This window comes from Paramisgurnus dabryanus, chromosome 8 (assembly GCF_030506205.2).
Source record: "Paramisgurnus dabryanus chromosome 8, PD_genome_1.1, whole genome shotgun sequence".
Lineage (NCBI taxonomy): Eukaryota > Metazoa > Chordata > Actinopteri > Cypriniformes > Cobitidae > Paramisgurnus > Paramisgurnus dabryanus.
Window position 1 is genome coordinate 8,377,735 of NC_133344.1, and position 15,148 is coordinate 8,392,882.

Sequence of the window (15,148 nt, forward strand, 5' to 3'; positions counted from 1 at the left end):
TACGCAGCACAAGAGTCTGGCATCTATGAATTCGAAGTACAGGCGGAGATAGCAGCTTTACCTAGCTACTTCCTATGACAAGACCCCTGTTCTAAGATGGCGGCAGTTTTGATGGATGCTTAGAACCCCAAGGCGACATCTAGTGCATATATCTATGATCACCACCACCTACTGTATTGGTGTGGCTCCTATACTTTTTAACAAGAGGGAGTTACCATCCTGATGTTTCATTAACATGTACTGATATCCTCATCATCACACTGATGATCTGAACCAAAACAATACTGATAAACCTATTAAAGTTCACTAAATTATAACACAAATCAAACACAATTACATCACTTGGGAAACTAAAACACAGCAACAAAGTAAAATGCAATGTTATTTGACCCTAAAGAGAGATTACAGAACAGACAGATAAAAAACTGAGATACACCTTGACCAGATACAGACTCATTGGACACAAGCTCACTATAGTGATGGGTAGACACAGAAAAACAGGGTGACACAGGAGGAAAGGTTGTGTTTGCATTGTCACCAAAACCAAATTGAGAAAGAGCAGCTTTTTCTCTCATAGGCTACGGCAAAAAAACGTAAATCTATGCCCAATATATGTTTTAAATGCTAAATACATACGTAGAAAGTAAAGCTTTAATAACTATATTTTTGAATTTAAAATAGATTTAGTTTCATCTTCATATATTAGCATAAGGATTGCAGTGTATTTACAGAACAATATGTCTATGCATTTCAAAATATAAGAGAAAATCAGTCTGACTTGACTTAATGTCTCCATTATATGTAGATACTTGATGTATATTACTGCTTTATTCTGTTATTTAACTTGTGTGTTTAGCTTTTACTATTATTTTTTTTCTATAGCTTACTATTTTACTTTTCATTTTGGACTGCTTCGGTTTATTTTAATTTTTATTATCTGCATGCAGCCCAGCTGCAAATGCTTTGGCAATACAAATGTACAGTTTTGTCATGTCAATAAAGCACGCTTAAATTGAAAATTGAGTTAGGTGGCAAAAGGTTAACGTTGGTGCTACTCGCCATTAAACGAATAAGATATATGAATATCATAAGTTAAAGAAAGAAGAAATGAAGAACAGTAGAGGAGTGTTACCAAAATTTGCAATGTATATTAATTCAAAATCATGATTAAACATAAACCTGGTTAGTTAATTTACTGTACCATGTGTGGTATGTTTCAAGAATCAGTGTTTTGCATCAAGAATCAGTTTTATTTAAATTAAATAAAAAATGTATTATAAATTAGAAGAGTAAATGTATTACATTTATTATATCTTAAAATCATAATATTTGTATATGATAAGGTATTAAGATTAAAGTTTTTGGACCCTCAGAAAATGAAAGAAATTGAACAGTTTTGATAACAAAGGTACTTTTAAGTATTTTTGTAAACCCCTGTACACATTGGAAATATTATTTTTAACTGTTAAGTGATTCACTGATTGAAGCAGCTCATTCTATATCCCAACATAAACAATTGCAATTGTTTCCAATTGTCTTTTTAAAGCACATTTCATGCACACATGGTTGACCCAAAGAGCTGTACGATAAAAAATACATCTGTACAATAAAAATATTGAATAGAATAGGGAAAACATGAAAACGGAAAAATGTGACAAATGTGGTGAACCAGAAATAATATAGTGCATAAAACAAGATTAAGACAAGCAGGAAGTCTGTTGGGAATACATAATTTATCACTTCGGGTTCTGATAGAAAACCACAGAATGGCCAAAGAAATCAATAATCTATCACAAACGAATTATTTATTAAAGAATGAGGATTGAATAATAGAAATGAGTTTGGAGTTTTTTAAATACATGTTTTTCAACATTATGCACTCCACACTCCTTTCCAGTAGATGGCGGAAATGGGCCTTTTAGTGGGTTGGCCAACCGCTATTAAACTCCAGAAGAACTTTTTCACAAAAACTGCGTCACGAAGGCCAGTTTCTCATTTCGAAGGCTGCAGTCTCCGGTAGTGATGGGAGAAACGAAGCTTTTCGAAGCTTCGAATCAATTGAACCAATTGCTTCGAAAATTGATTCAGTTTTTCGAAGCAGTTCGAAACCCACACACGCCGGCGACCCCTGCTGGTCAAAATAGTGTATAAGCAGATGTGTCCAAACATTTTACACTTTTCTTTACAAAAAATAGCACGATTTTTATTAAAATATGTTTAAAAAAAATATTTAACTTAATTAAGACATATTTAAAAGTGTATTATGTGTTTTTAGTTTTATTTAGGGCAAACAAATGAATAAAACTAACTACCCTTTTAATTATGCACATTTTTGTCATTAAATCTGTCTATAAACAAAAAGTAGACAACATGGCAGTGTTATTAGTCAGAAGGATGAATGTTTTATGAACTTTCATAATAAAACTGACCCGAGTTCACCAAAACTTATTAGACACTGGTCATGTGATCAACTCCCCCTAGTGGTGAACCATCGGATTTTCGAAACGTTTCGAAACAGTTATGACGTAATGAAGCCTCGTTTGCTAAAATCACGTGACTTGGGCCAGTTTGAAACAAGCTCCGAACCACTGATTCGAAACAAAAGATTCGTAAATGTTTCGAAGCCTCATGAAGCAGTGCTTCGAAAACGACCATCACTAGTCTCCGGAGGTTGCATTTCTACGCTGCATACGTCATCAAGACTTTCTTATTTCAGAATATTAACAATTATACAGTTGACTATTATTCTTAGTTAATCGTAAATTGTTGTAATATGCTTATGATTTGCGAATGTAATGCTCAGTAAACTAAAATAAACCAGGCTTAGTATGCAGCCTGCATATGCGACCTCCATAGGGTGGAGCCTTTGGATTGAGAGACGGGCAGTAGCTTACAACAGATAAAGTAAGTATAAAACTTATCATCTGATATCTAGAAAGACATGTGTGATGTTTTTATTTTAAACATTAGTGTTGTAAGTTAAACCTGTGTTTAAAATCTGAGGTAATTTCATACTGTCATGCAAAAAAACTGGTATTTTGAGTCTGTTTAAGCTACATGAGGTTTGCGTACTTTATGTGAAGTCCTCAAACATTAAACTTTGCTGTAGTCTGGTGTATATTTGGCCTAATATAATATCTATTATATCAAACAGTACTGAAGTCGTACTACCGACAGGCACGAAACCGTTGGTGCAATAATCGCCGTCAAGTTAAGGGTAGGGAGAAAAATACAAACTACTGTCGTTTATAATTCTCTATTAAAACTAGATATGTTGCTAACTCCGCTGTCGCTGCTGACTTTTTGGTTCCGCTTAACGAAACTCAAGATTTCCTCAGGCGGCGCACGGTGTTGTGGAAAATAATGCTTCTGTTGGTTTGTTGATGGCAAAATTTCTGAGTTTTTATTGTTAACATCACCGGAAGAAGCATAGGTACCTTTTCGTTTTAAGTCACCACCTTTCATGTTTAACTACTGGCCGTGCGAGCTCGCTACAGTCTGTTGTTTGTAAAATCGTCTTTGTTTTTGCTGAAGTTGAGTAAAGACATTTTTGAAATTGTAAAGACATTTAGTTTCATTGCTAAACTACAAGTGAACGAAATTTTAACAAATTTGAACGACGACCAGGGGAGTTTTACCTCCACCAAAATCTGCTTGAATGGACAAAGAATGTGAAGCAGACATATAGCCCATAGCAGATGTCTGTATATTTACTGAATAAAGAGTGTTATTTGGTGTAATTAGTGTTTTATATATATATATATATATATATATATATATATATATATATATATATATGACTTTTCAGAAGTAGAATATGTAGAGGATATGGCAAACAGCTTATCCTGAAAGATTCAGGTCAATATCTCAAAAAAAGTTATAGCAAAAACGTCATAATTTTCATGATTTGGTCACACATTTTCTTGAATTTTAATGTAAAACATGGGACAAAAATAAAGTGATGATTTTCGAGTCTCAAATGGCCAGTATTTTGTTATTCTTGAACCCATAAACATGAAATTGGTCTCATTTAAAAGCTTTTTTCAAGCTTTTTCTATCTGAACAACTAGTTTTATCATTTAACCATTTTGAAAATTTTAGCAACATACCTAATAAAACTAACCAATTACAGTCATTTAATTCTGTTAAAACAACTTTGTGGCATGACGAGGGGGTGAGAAGTTAGCTTCATGGCAAAAGCAAAGGTTTTGCATAAAATTCCGACTACGCCACCCCGGGACTTACACCCAGGGAAATATTCCTTACACCCAGAAAGGCGGTAAGGCACACAGGTTCGTTCCTCTTAAAAGTGAAGTAAGCAGAAAACGTGGGTATAATACAAAAATATAGATTTTATTTCACAATATTCGTTTTCCATGACAATAAGCTAGGTGTGAAATAAACAGAAGATGACATTAATCAAAGCAGATCTGTCTGCAGCAAAATACATAAAACAAGATGACATAAAACATCACAAATCACAAAATTATACAAAAACACAACACAACTTAAGGTTTAACAGTCCTCACTGCTAAAATGCAGTGCGTGAAAAGAAAGATAATAAACTAATTAAAACAATACACCAACCTACAGAGCTGAGGTTACCCACCCGAGTGATCACTGGCACAAGTTGTCCAAAGGCACACACTCACACCAAACCGTGAACTCAAAAACACACACTTATGCACTTCAAAAATGTGTAACACTGCAAATGTTGAAGCAGTACCACCACCACCATAAGCTCTTTCACCCAGGGGGACCCCAGCTCCTGAAAGGATATCAAACAAAATAAATATTCAGACAACAATTTGACAAGAATTACTGAAAGCAAAGAAAACACAAAATGAATGGCAGGTGGAGCTACACAGGCAACCAAAGTCCAAAAACCAGCTCCAACGCACTAGAATCTAGAATTGGTTGTCTTGGTTGACTTTGGTAGTGACTAGATAACCCTCCACTCCAAGATATATAACACTAAAGGCAGGAACCAGACAGTGTACAATCCATTGTACTGCGAGGAATATGATGATGTCGGTTTTACAGCGATGCGACAGCCGCACGAGAACACTCAAGAGGTAAACATAATGTAGAGCAAAAGGGAGAACCCGCCCAGTGGCATCACCCCAGACACATTAATGTCTTTTACAGCACCGTTTAACCTACAACAGGTCAACCACAGCCAACTGAGGGTGCACAGTCATTTAAGCCATCAACAGCACAAGGGCACCAGTACGCTGGACAAACACGCTGTCGCTATTGCTGCAAACACCCGGGGGAAACACAGGACATGACGCATTCCGGGCAGCAGCCAATCAGTGCTTAAAAAGGGACTGCCCCTTCCTGATAGGTGAAAGTAGCTGTCAATCACAACTCACCTAATCCTGCTACAACTTTATTTGCTTTTTATCTAAACTGTTGATAGTCTCAGACTAAGTTGCGTAAAAGCTTATGTTTTCTTAACTGTAACATGCAGCCGACATGAAAAAATACTGTAGTATACTTTAGTATTTACTATAGTAAACTGTAGTAAATTATAGTATATATTATAGTATTTACTACACATACCATAGTATTAACTATAGTAAACTGATAAACTGTAGTAAGTACCATAGTATACTTTAGTTTTTACTAGTGTATTGTAGTATACTATAGGATAGTATAGTATTTACTAGAGAAATTTTACATTTCCTATAGTAAGTTTACCATAAATTGCTATACAGTTTACTTTATTATAGAATGGTTCAAAAATACTATAGTATTTATTATAGTAATTATACTTCTTTTTCTATGTAAGATTATAAATTACTATAGTACTTTTAATACAGTTTACTGTAGTACATTTACTATAGTATGGTTCAAAAACACTATAGTATTTACTTCAGTAATTTTACTAGGTTTTCTGTGGTAATTTTAATATAATATTTTATAGTATTTTTTCATTTGGGGCACACTTAAAATGTTCATGTATATATATAACCCTCAATGTAAGAGCTATAATCCATATTTAGAATTTATTATTTTCATATTTTTTATTATGTAATTTTGGTTCAATAAGGTTTGTAAATAAGTCAGTTCCTGTTGTGTGTATTATATTTATCTGGTTTATATTTGTTCCTACTGCGCATGTGCAGTTACGTCATTTTTGTAGTTCACTTAAAGAGTTGTCGATGCACATGCTATACGTGCTCATAATTAGTGGAAGAACACATGCTTTTGACCGTCTCTCTATCATCTCATTATTTAGTAATATTTAAGTTTATCGATCTCTTCAAATAAGTTGTTGAGAAAACATCGTTGGATTATGCTGTATTTGCAAATGTGAGTGTTATTGAAATTTGGAAGAAGAATAAATCACTGTAAAGGAATAAGGACTTTGAGTGATATATACAAGAAAGCAAGATATGCGTCAAAACTGGTGGAAAACAAATAAGAATCTCACATGTTCCTTACACTCAATAATGTAAATATATTAGTATTCAAATATAATCGATAAAATATTTAGCAACAGCAGTTACAACAGTCGATCAAACTCAAAACTACTCTAATTTACTCATCTTAAGCTATCAGTAAAAATCGTTGTTTTGGCTGTACATTGAAATTCAGCTTTTTGCCACCATTCTCTTCAAACTAAACCCAATGACTCTGTATTGTGTGATTTATAACTCGAGCCTGGATTAAAATTCACACAACAATGTTAAAGAAAAAGATCTTTAGTTTATCTAAATCATGAAGGTGATTTATTGTAATATTGTAAAGTTTTGCCTAAATCAGTCAACATCTGTTAATATGCAGATTCAAGATAAGACTTATCAGATGATCCACATGTGAACCTCTAGTATGAGCAACACACAGACATCCACACAGAGATATATCTCCAGAATCCAGGTATGCTCAATAAAGTCTATGAAAATATTGTGTTATTAACTAACTGCAGTTAACAGGCACAGAAACATGACATTTTCATGAAACTGTGTAAATTAAATTAAAACAGAAATTTGCATTATACAGCCTTAAGGTCTCAATATACTTCAGATGAAGAACAAACATTGCTTTAGTTCTTATAGGCTGCTCATCTGCTACATGCTCACTGTATTACTGTTGTTTAATCTAATGTTGTTGTTTAATTTGATCTTGTATTGTTTGATTATGTCTACTTCTATAATTTAAATGAAATTAGACTGAACATTTAAACACAAGTTGAAATTGATTATTTTATTGTTCTGTAACTTTATCTCTGTGTCTATGGTTAAACTTTGTTTGAGTAACGAAACCAATTTTCCTGATAGAAAGATCTGGTAAGACCTAGTGCTGGGGATTTTTACTGTTATACTTAAGATAACAAAAACACCACAACACTTAATTTTAAAACAATTATTATAATATTTCTGATAAGCTTAGTATGTACTGTTTTGGTTAAACAGATAACTTTTATTAAGATACATTATATTAACAAAACATAGTATTGTTTATATAATCATAATCATATTATCACCATTAAAACCTGCGATAATTCAACAACCATTTCTTGTGAATAATTTTCTAGTAAAAGCTCTCTTAATTACTGCGTCTGTGTCGCCCTCTGGTGGTGAAACACAGCAAATGTTTATATCAGTTTACAGATCATCACAGCAGTTTATTCTGAGTGAAATTCATTTAGCTGCAGATCTCCTAATACACACCACATCTGAGGACAAATAAAAATAAAATATGTGTTGAAGTATGGCTCCACATTTGCTGAATAAAAACTGCAAATTCATAATTTTGCTTTATATTTGTGTGTTCAGTGGATGCCCATAAAACCTGCATAGCTTCCTCTTTTAATTAGCTTTTTCTTCATGTCTGCTTTATAAGGTAGCAAAACATCCTAATGATCTTAATGAGGAGTGCACTGCAAAAAATGACTAACTTAGTATTTTTGTCTTGTTTTCAGTAAAAATAGGCTATCTAAATTTCTTAAATCAAGATGTATTTTCTTGATGAGCAAAATTACTTAAGAAAATAAGTCTAGTTTTTAGACAAAAGATATATACAATTCAAGTGTTTTTTGTCAAAAAACTAGACTTATTTTCTAAGGTAATTTTGCTCATTAAGAAAAAGCATCTTAATTTAAGAATTTTTAGATATTTCTACTGAAAATAAGACAAAAATACTAAGTAAGTAATTTGTTGCAGTGTGAATCACTAGTTGAAAGAGAACTTCCTCATAGTACGTATAAATGAATGAAAATGTAGTTCACACAATTGAAAAATCCAAACCCATATAACCTCTTCCTTGGAATAAAAGAGGGGAAATTTTGATTTTAGTTTGGTCAGCAAACTGATGCTTAAACATCACATGAAAGATTACTCCGTGTTCGCAAGTTAAATTTGTTAATTGGTTGTAGATAGACGTTTAATGTAACACTGTAATGCTTGTTTACTGCCAGCAGAGGGAGAAACACCTCAAACCCTTCGTTGTCTTGTCAGTGACGTCATAGAGTTGAAAGTGAAAGCAAAAAGTTGTTTATCTTCCAAACGGGTAGGGTGGATTCCTTACCATACGGTCGGTAGTTGATGTAAAGCTGCAGGATTTTGGGGATGTGAGTTCAGTCAGATTGTAAGTTAAGTTGTCGCGAGACGATTTTCACTACTTCCTTTTCAGTTTTTCTAAAGAACCGATTTATTATTATACACTCAGGATCGATTCATTAATCTGAGTTATAATGTCTGTTTATTCACTTTGATTTTAAGTTTGTTTTGTATTTAAATTCAGTGTCAGTTGTGGAGATCAGATTGATCAGATTTACTTCTGCAGCTACATTATGGATGAAACATCAACAGATGGAGATTTTTCTCCAGGATGCAGGTACTTTATACAGTATTAATACTATATTAACCTTCATGTTATATTCACATATTTGGGTTTTATCATGGCCATCTTTAAAATATTAGTAATATAATTTAAAGTATTAAACGTGTGTTATAGTTCAGATCATCAGAAGAGATCAGATCCAGAGTTCAGCTGTGTGTCTATGAAGAGTGACGCGTCTATGAATTCACCATTCAACTTTAAGATTGGGGATATAAGGCCTGCTGTCAGGTATATAAAAAACTCTGAAACATATGATTATCTTTTATATGGTGATGCTGAGAGAGACACATCTGTGTAAGCACTCAGTTAAATTGACAGTTTTTGTACTAAATGCAAAGATCGTACGTGGTTTTTAATAACAAATGAGTTTTATAAGCATGCATATTTATATCTGTACTGCAAATATACTCATTTAGACTTAAGTAGACCTACAGTAGTTCAGAGGATTAACTGTAATGTGTTGTGTTTTATAGTTCAGATCATCAGAAGAGATCAGATCCAGAGCCCACATGTGTGTCTATGAAGAGTGACGCGTCTATGAATCCACCATCACCCAACTTTAATATTGGAGATAAGAGGCCTGCTGTCAGGTACATAAAAACTCTGAAACATATGATTATCTTTTATGTGGTGATGCTGAGAGAGACACATCTGTTTAAGCACTAGGTTAAATGTAGTTTTTGTACTAAATGCAAAGATTGTAAGTGCTTTTTAATTACAAATGAGTTTTATAAATATGCATATTTATATCTATACTGCAGATATACTCAGCTGCTCTCAAACATACAATCTTTAATGGCAAATTACTGTTAAGAGATCATGTATGAACAGGCCCTTTTTAAAATACTAGTAAGTTGGTACAGAACACACCTTAAGTTATCGGTCACATCTCTTCATCAAAGTTGTTTTAAAGAGTTTACCATTTATTCGCCCACATCGTTCCCACACTCTCTGTGAAGCCTGATGTTTAGACATTACTGTTGTTTTAGATACAGGTAGTGTCCCTTTTCCACTACAGTTTAGTTTGAAGTCATCTTATAAAATTTTTTATTTGGTCAAAAGCATCTGCACGACTTCCAGCATTTACCACAGAAATGAAATCCACAAAATTACGGACTGCCTAAGTTCAGATATAAATTCATAACCCGCTGTTGTGCCAGATTCTGACTCTGCTACCTGATTAGCTAATCCTGTCCCCTACCATACAGGCAAAAAAGGAGAGTCATAATCTGGCAGTTATTTCTTGAGACCACACCACAGGGCCGGCGTCAAGGGGGGGCATTCGCGGGCGGTGCCCCCCCCCCCGAACAGGTTGTTGTGCCCTTTTTTATTACTTTAATATATATCAAGAATTATTAAAATAAATGAAACATTGAATGTTTCATGACTTGTTATGTAATCAAATGAGGAAAATATAGTTGATATATGTTCCCTTTCAGTCGGTCACTACGACGTCACGTCGTGACCGACGAATTGGGAACTCGCTTAGAGAGACCAATCTGCTTCGTATACTACTAAAACGCCAATGAACTTGGCATTGAGATATTTGCATAATGCTGGCGCCGCCCCGCCAGGTGCCTTTATAAGCAGCAGGTGCAAATAGGAAAATTAGCTTTTTCGCTTCGAAAGCCGGCTTTATCTGCTACTGAGAAGCTACTTTACTCTGTTGGGATTTGATTGCTGAAGTTGGTTGAACTAGCAGTATCACAGCGGACGCTTCGCTTATTCCACGGCTCTACATCTGTTTATTGTTTTGAGTTTAGTGTGTGCGTTGCCTTCCTGTGCGCTCATCAACTAAGCATCTGAGTGAATTTCCCTAAAAGAGAGATACGAGAGAGCTTTGTGCCTTGTTAAAGGCAGCCACTCTCTCGTATATGCGGAGATCAGCGTCCTTTTCAGGATAGCTTTTCGCCGTGCGATCTTGGATGCGAGAAGTATAAGGGTTCCAGTGACGGTCACGAGCGCTGTCTTCGTGCTCAGGCATCGAGCACTCCGGGGCTGCGTTCGTGGAGAGTTTCTGTTCTCTCTGTGAGAGCATAAACCTCTTGGATTGCGGAGACGACTGTCGTTTCTACGGGAACGCTGTCCGCGCCTTTGCAGTGCTGACGCCGCCATGGTGCGGCTGTCAAGCGCTCGCAGGGCGCCCTTCGCGTCACTACGCTTAGTAGGACGGAGGATGCGTCCTCCACCTACCGGCCTTCTCATCCTCAGCCGGTTGAGGCTCCGGTGGAGACTGCAGAGTCGTGTTCTACGATGTCTGCCGAATCCATTGGACCTCCTTCTGGTCCCGTCACTTCTGCAGCATCAGAGGGGTGTCCATTTTTCCTCCGAGGCAGAGTCGTTCCGGAGATGGCGGCCGTGCCCGCGAGCGGCGGAGACGGTAGAGTTGGAAAGGTTAACCCCTCTCCGCCCGAACCGTCCCGCCCACATGATTGGTACTTCGGAGCTGCTCGGGCCTCTCGGTCCTCTCCTCCTGTGCCTTTCTTTCCCGACGGCACGAAGAGCTGACGTGATTTGCGGCCGTCCGGCCGTTCAGCTTCACCCCTCACCTCCCTCACCAACGGAGCCGCTAAGGGCGGGGACCCCTTCAGTGGAGCGGGATGCGTTCCTGGAGGGACCACCCAACCCTTCCCTCCCGTGTTTGTAGACAGTTGTCCGGTCACGGACGCTGCCCATCAGGCATGCCGGAGAGGCGGCTTCGGCCCTGCACGCAATAACGTTGCTGCAGGCTCACAAGGATTTACGAGGGAGCCCGCGACCTTCAGTCGTGCGATGTCCACCACAGTGGTTCAAGATCGCCACCTTTGGCTGTGTCTGGCTGACATGACGGACGCAGACGAGAACAACTTGAATGCTCCTGTCTCACAGACCGGCCTCTTCGGCGAGCCAGGGGAGTCGTACAGCTCCGCTGCGCAGACTGAGGCGATCTCCTAGGTCATGCCCCGGCGGAAGAGAGCTGCCCTTGGTCCACCACGCCGGCTCCTCAGTCTGCCTCTCGCCGTCGGCGTCCTGCGGCGACCACCTCCGTTCCCCTCCTCGGACCCCATCTCGGCAGCGCAGGGGAACCGGTCGTCAGCAGCTCGCCCCGCCCGCTTAGCCGCTTCCCGTGAAATTCGGGAGTTTAAGTGGCCAGTGAAGGGCGACCCGGATTGGCAGAGGATCACTCTTCAGGAGATGGAGCTCCTTCCCCCGATAGAGGGTCGGGTGGAAAATCCTTGGTTTGCATATGTTCCACCGGCTGTTCGGCCGGTACCCACTTAACCACACATAAGAGTGCATTCCTCTTCCCTCTCTAGGTCTCCGGAGGATCGAGAGAGCCGTGAGCGGGTACACACCAGCTCCCCTACCTCTCCTCTATCGCCAGCGGGTGACCTGAGGAGTCCGAGCTCTCCGCTGAGGAGACCGGACCACCAGCACCCTCATCGGAGTCTGCGCTCTCCGTAGAGGAGACCAGATGACCGTTACCCTCAGCGGGCTCAGGTCAGTGTCACACACACATACTGTAGATGTTTATGCTGTCACAGCAGACGCACCGGCAGTCCCACCTGTCTCGCTTCGCTGCCCCACCGCGGGTACTTCGGTAGTGTCGTTATTTCTCCTCGTACGGTGCCTGGGTGCTTGGCTTCAGTTCCCAGCCCGTTTCGTTGGGTTTTACGCACGATCCGCCTCGGTTACGAATCCGGCACTCCCCAAAATTCGGGCTTTCGTTTCACTGTGGTGAAAGCGTCCGATGCACATGTACTGCGTGCAAAAGTCGATATCCTGTTGGCGAAGGATGTTCGAGCCGGTCCCTCTTACCGAGATGATGATGATGATAGGGTTTTTCCAGCCTTTATCTCATAGTACCCAAAATACGCGGCGGGTTACGATCGATTTGATTTACGCACCGGCTCTACGAAGGTGTTCTTTTTGGATGATAACGCCGAGGCTCGTATTTCAATATTCAGATCGGTTTGCAGCCTTAGACCTGTAAGACGTGTACTTTATGTGTCCATCTCCCCTCGCTTTAGACCGTTTTTTCGCTCTGCGTCGTGGGTGGGCATATTAATACTGAGTACACCATTCGAGCTGTCTCTCTCTCTCCGTGTCTCCGTGTGCAAGTCACGGCATTAAAATATCAGAGAGAGAGCGTTGTTCGCATTCTGCTTTTATGTACGTCGACTTATAATAGCCCGTTCTTAGCAGACGTGCGCGAACACAGAGAGTTAATGCTTCGGCATCTCGCTCGTTTAAGTCTTCAGGTCGACTGGGAAAGAGCAACTTTGCCCCGTGCAGAGGATCCTTTTTCTCAGTATGGAAATAAGACTCGATCGACTAATTGGCGTGTTTTATAAGAGCGCGCAACCTAGTCAGTTCTGACTTGCCTCGGTTTAATTCGAGGGAAGTACGCGGTCCCTCTGAAACAATTTCAGAAGCTCCTGGACATATGACAGCATGCTGCGGCTGTGACATCCGCCCGAGCTGCTTCATATGAGACCGCTTCAGCGTTGGCTTACGATCGAGTCTCGAGGAGAGCGTGGCACACCGACATACACCGTGTAAACATTACACCTGCGTGTCATCTCAATTTTTCCCCGTGGTAGACCCGGCATTTCCGATAGAAGATGTGCCCCTGAGGGGTCTCCTGGCATTCTGTATATTGGAATGCCCTCAGCACGGGATGATCAGCCACGTATGACGGGCTTGCAGTCTCAGGGGTGTGCATAGCACCCCAACTGCTGCGAGCGGTGCGCTGTATATCTGGGACTTGTACGCTCCGCTATGGAGATGCGAGGGAAGGATGTATTAGCCGACACCAATAACATTGCGACTGTTGCGTTATTTACCGTTAAGGCGGTTTTGCGCTCTCGTCACCTGTCGCATCTCGCTCGTCATCTCCTCCTTTGGAGTCAGAAGCATCTGAGGTCCCTTCGTGCCATTTACATCCCGGGTTCGCTAATGCAGCGGCAGACGCGCTTCCCGAGCTGCGCCCCCGGCGAATGGCGACTCCACCTCCAGACAGTCCAGCTAATTTGGAAGAAGTTCGGTTGTGCGTAGATGGATATGTTTGCGTCGCCGGACGATACCCACTGTCGCCTATTTTATTCACTAACCGAGGGCAGCCTCGGCGTGGATGCGTTGGCACACAGCTGGCCGCGGGGGGTGCGTAAATACGCATTCCTTCCAGTGAGCTTTATTGCGCAGACACTGTGCAAAGTCAGGCAGGACGAGGAGAGCCTTTTTATTAGTCGCCCGTACTGGACTACCAGGAATTGGTTTTCAGAGTTAATGCTCCTCGCGACAGCCCCTCCCTGACGATTTCCCCTGAGGAAAGGCTTTCTTTCTCAAGGAAGGGGCACATTATGGCACCCGCGCCCCGACCTGTGGGATTCCATGTATGGTCGTTGAGCACGCGCAAGGTTTAGGTGATTTATCGCAAGCGGTATCTAACACCATCGACGCGGTTCGAGCACCGTCCACAAGACGGGCTTACGCGCTTAATGAAACCTTTTTCGTCACCCGGTGCTCTTCGCAAACGCGAGGACCCCAGAGAATGCCCATTAACATTGTGCTTTTATATCTTTAACATAGGTTAGATGGTAGGCTGTCCCTCCGCCATTAAAGTTGATATCGCCGCTATTTCTGCTTATCACTCACTTATCAACGGCAGATCAGTTGGCCAGCATGATTTAATTATTACATTTTAAGAGGCGCTCGCAGGCTAAACCCCTCGCGCCCTCCCTCTTTCGCCTGAGACCTGTCCATGGTGCTGAAGCCTTCAGGTCTCCCTTTTGAGCCTTTGCAGTCTACGAGTCTGATGTTTTTATCAATGAAAACTCTGACCCTGATAGCATTGGCCTCCATGAAAAGAGTAGGGGATTTACATGCATTCTCTGTTGACGATTCGTGCTTTTAGTTTGGTCCTGCTGTCTCACTGAGACCCAGACCAGGCTACGTGCCCAAAGTTCCCACCACTCCCTTCAGAGATAAGGTGGTGAGCTTGCAAGCGCTGCCCCCGGAGGACGCAGACCCAACCATGGCTTTTGTTGTGCCCCGTACGCGCACTGCGACTCTACGTGGATCGCACGCAAAGCCTCAGGACCTCAGACCAGCTCTTTGTTTGTTATGGTGGCCAGCAGAAAGGGAAAGCTGTCACTAAGCAGAGGATGTCTCATTGGATAGTTGATACTATCGCCCTGGCTTATAATCTTCAGGGTATTCCTTGCCCCTTTAATTTGAGAGCGCACTCCACACGGAGCGTTGCCTCATCTTGGGCTTTAGCTCGTGGTTCCTCGCTAACAGACATCTGTAGAGCTGC

The 15,148-nt window shown here is 40.3% G+C and overlaps 1 protein-coding gene across 5 annotated transcripts in view; it reads left to right on the forward strand.

Moving 5' to 3' along the window:
• The first annotated feature begins 2,257 nt into the window (after nucleotides 1-2,257).
• LOC135771814 (protein NLRC3-like) overlaps nucleotides 2,258-15,148 on the forward strand; it is a 44,032-nt gene continuing 31,141 nt past the window's right edge. Inside the window, exons 1-6 of one of the 5 annotated variants that reach the window (XM_065282180.1) lie at nucleotides 2,258-2,904; nucleotides 6,793-6,885; nucleotides 8,426-8,595; nucleotides 8,752-8,844; nucleotides 8,965-9,078; nucleotides 9,324-9,440. In XM_065282180.1, the coding sequence (XP_065138252.1) occupies nucleotides 8,801-8,844; nucleotides 8,965-9,078; nucleotides 9,324-9,440 (275 nt within the window). In that variant the 5' untranslated portion in view covers nucleotides 2,258-2,904; nucleotides 6,793-6,885; nucleotides 8,426-8,595; nucleotides 8,752-8,800. The remainder of the gene's footprint in view (nucleotides 2,905-6,792; nucleotides 6,886-8,425; nucleotides 8,596-8,751; nucleotides 8,845-8,964; nucleotides 9,079-9,323; nucleotides 9,441-15,148) is intronic. The other 4 variants (XM_065282184.1, XM_065282181.1, XM_065282183.1 and 1 more) reach the window with 4 other exon arrangements.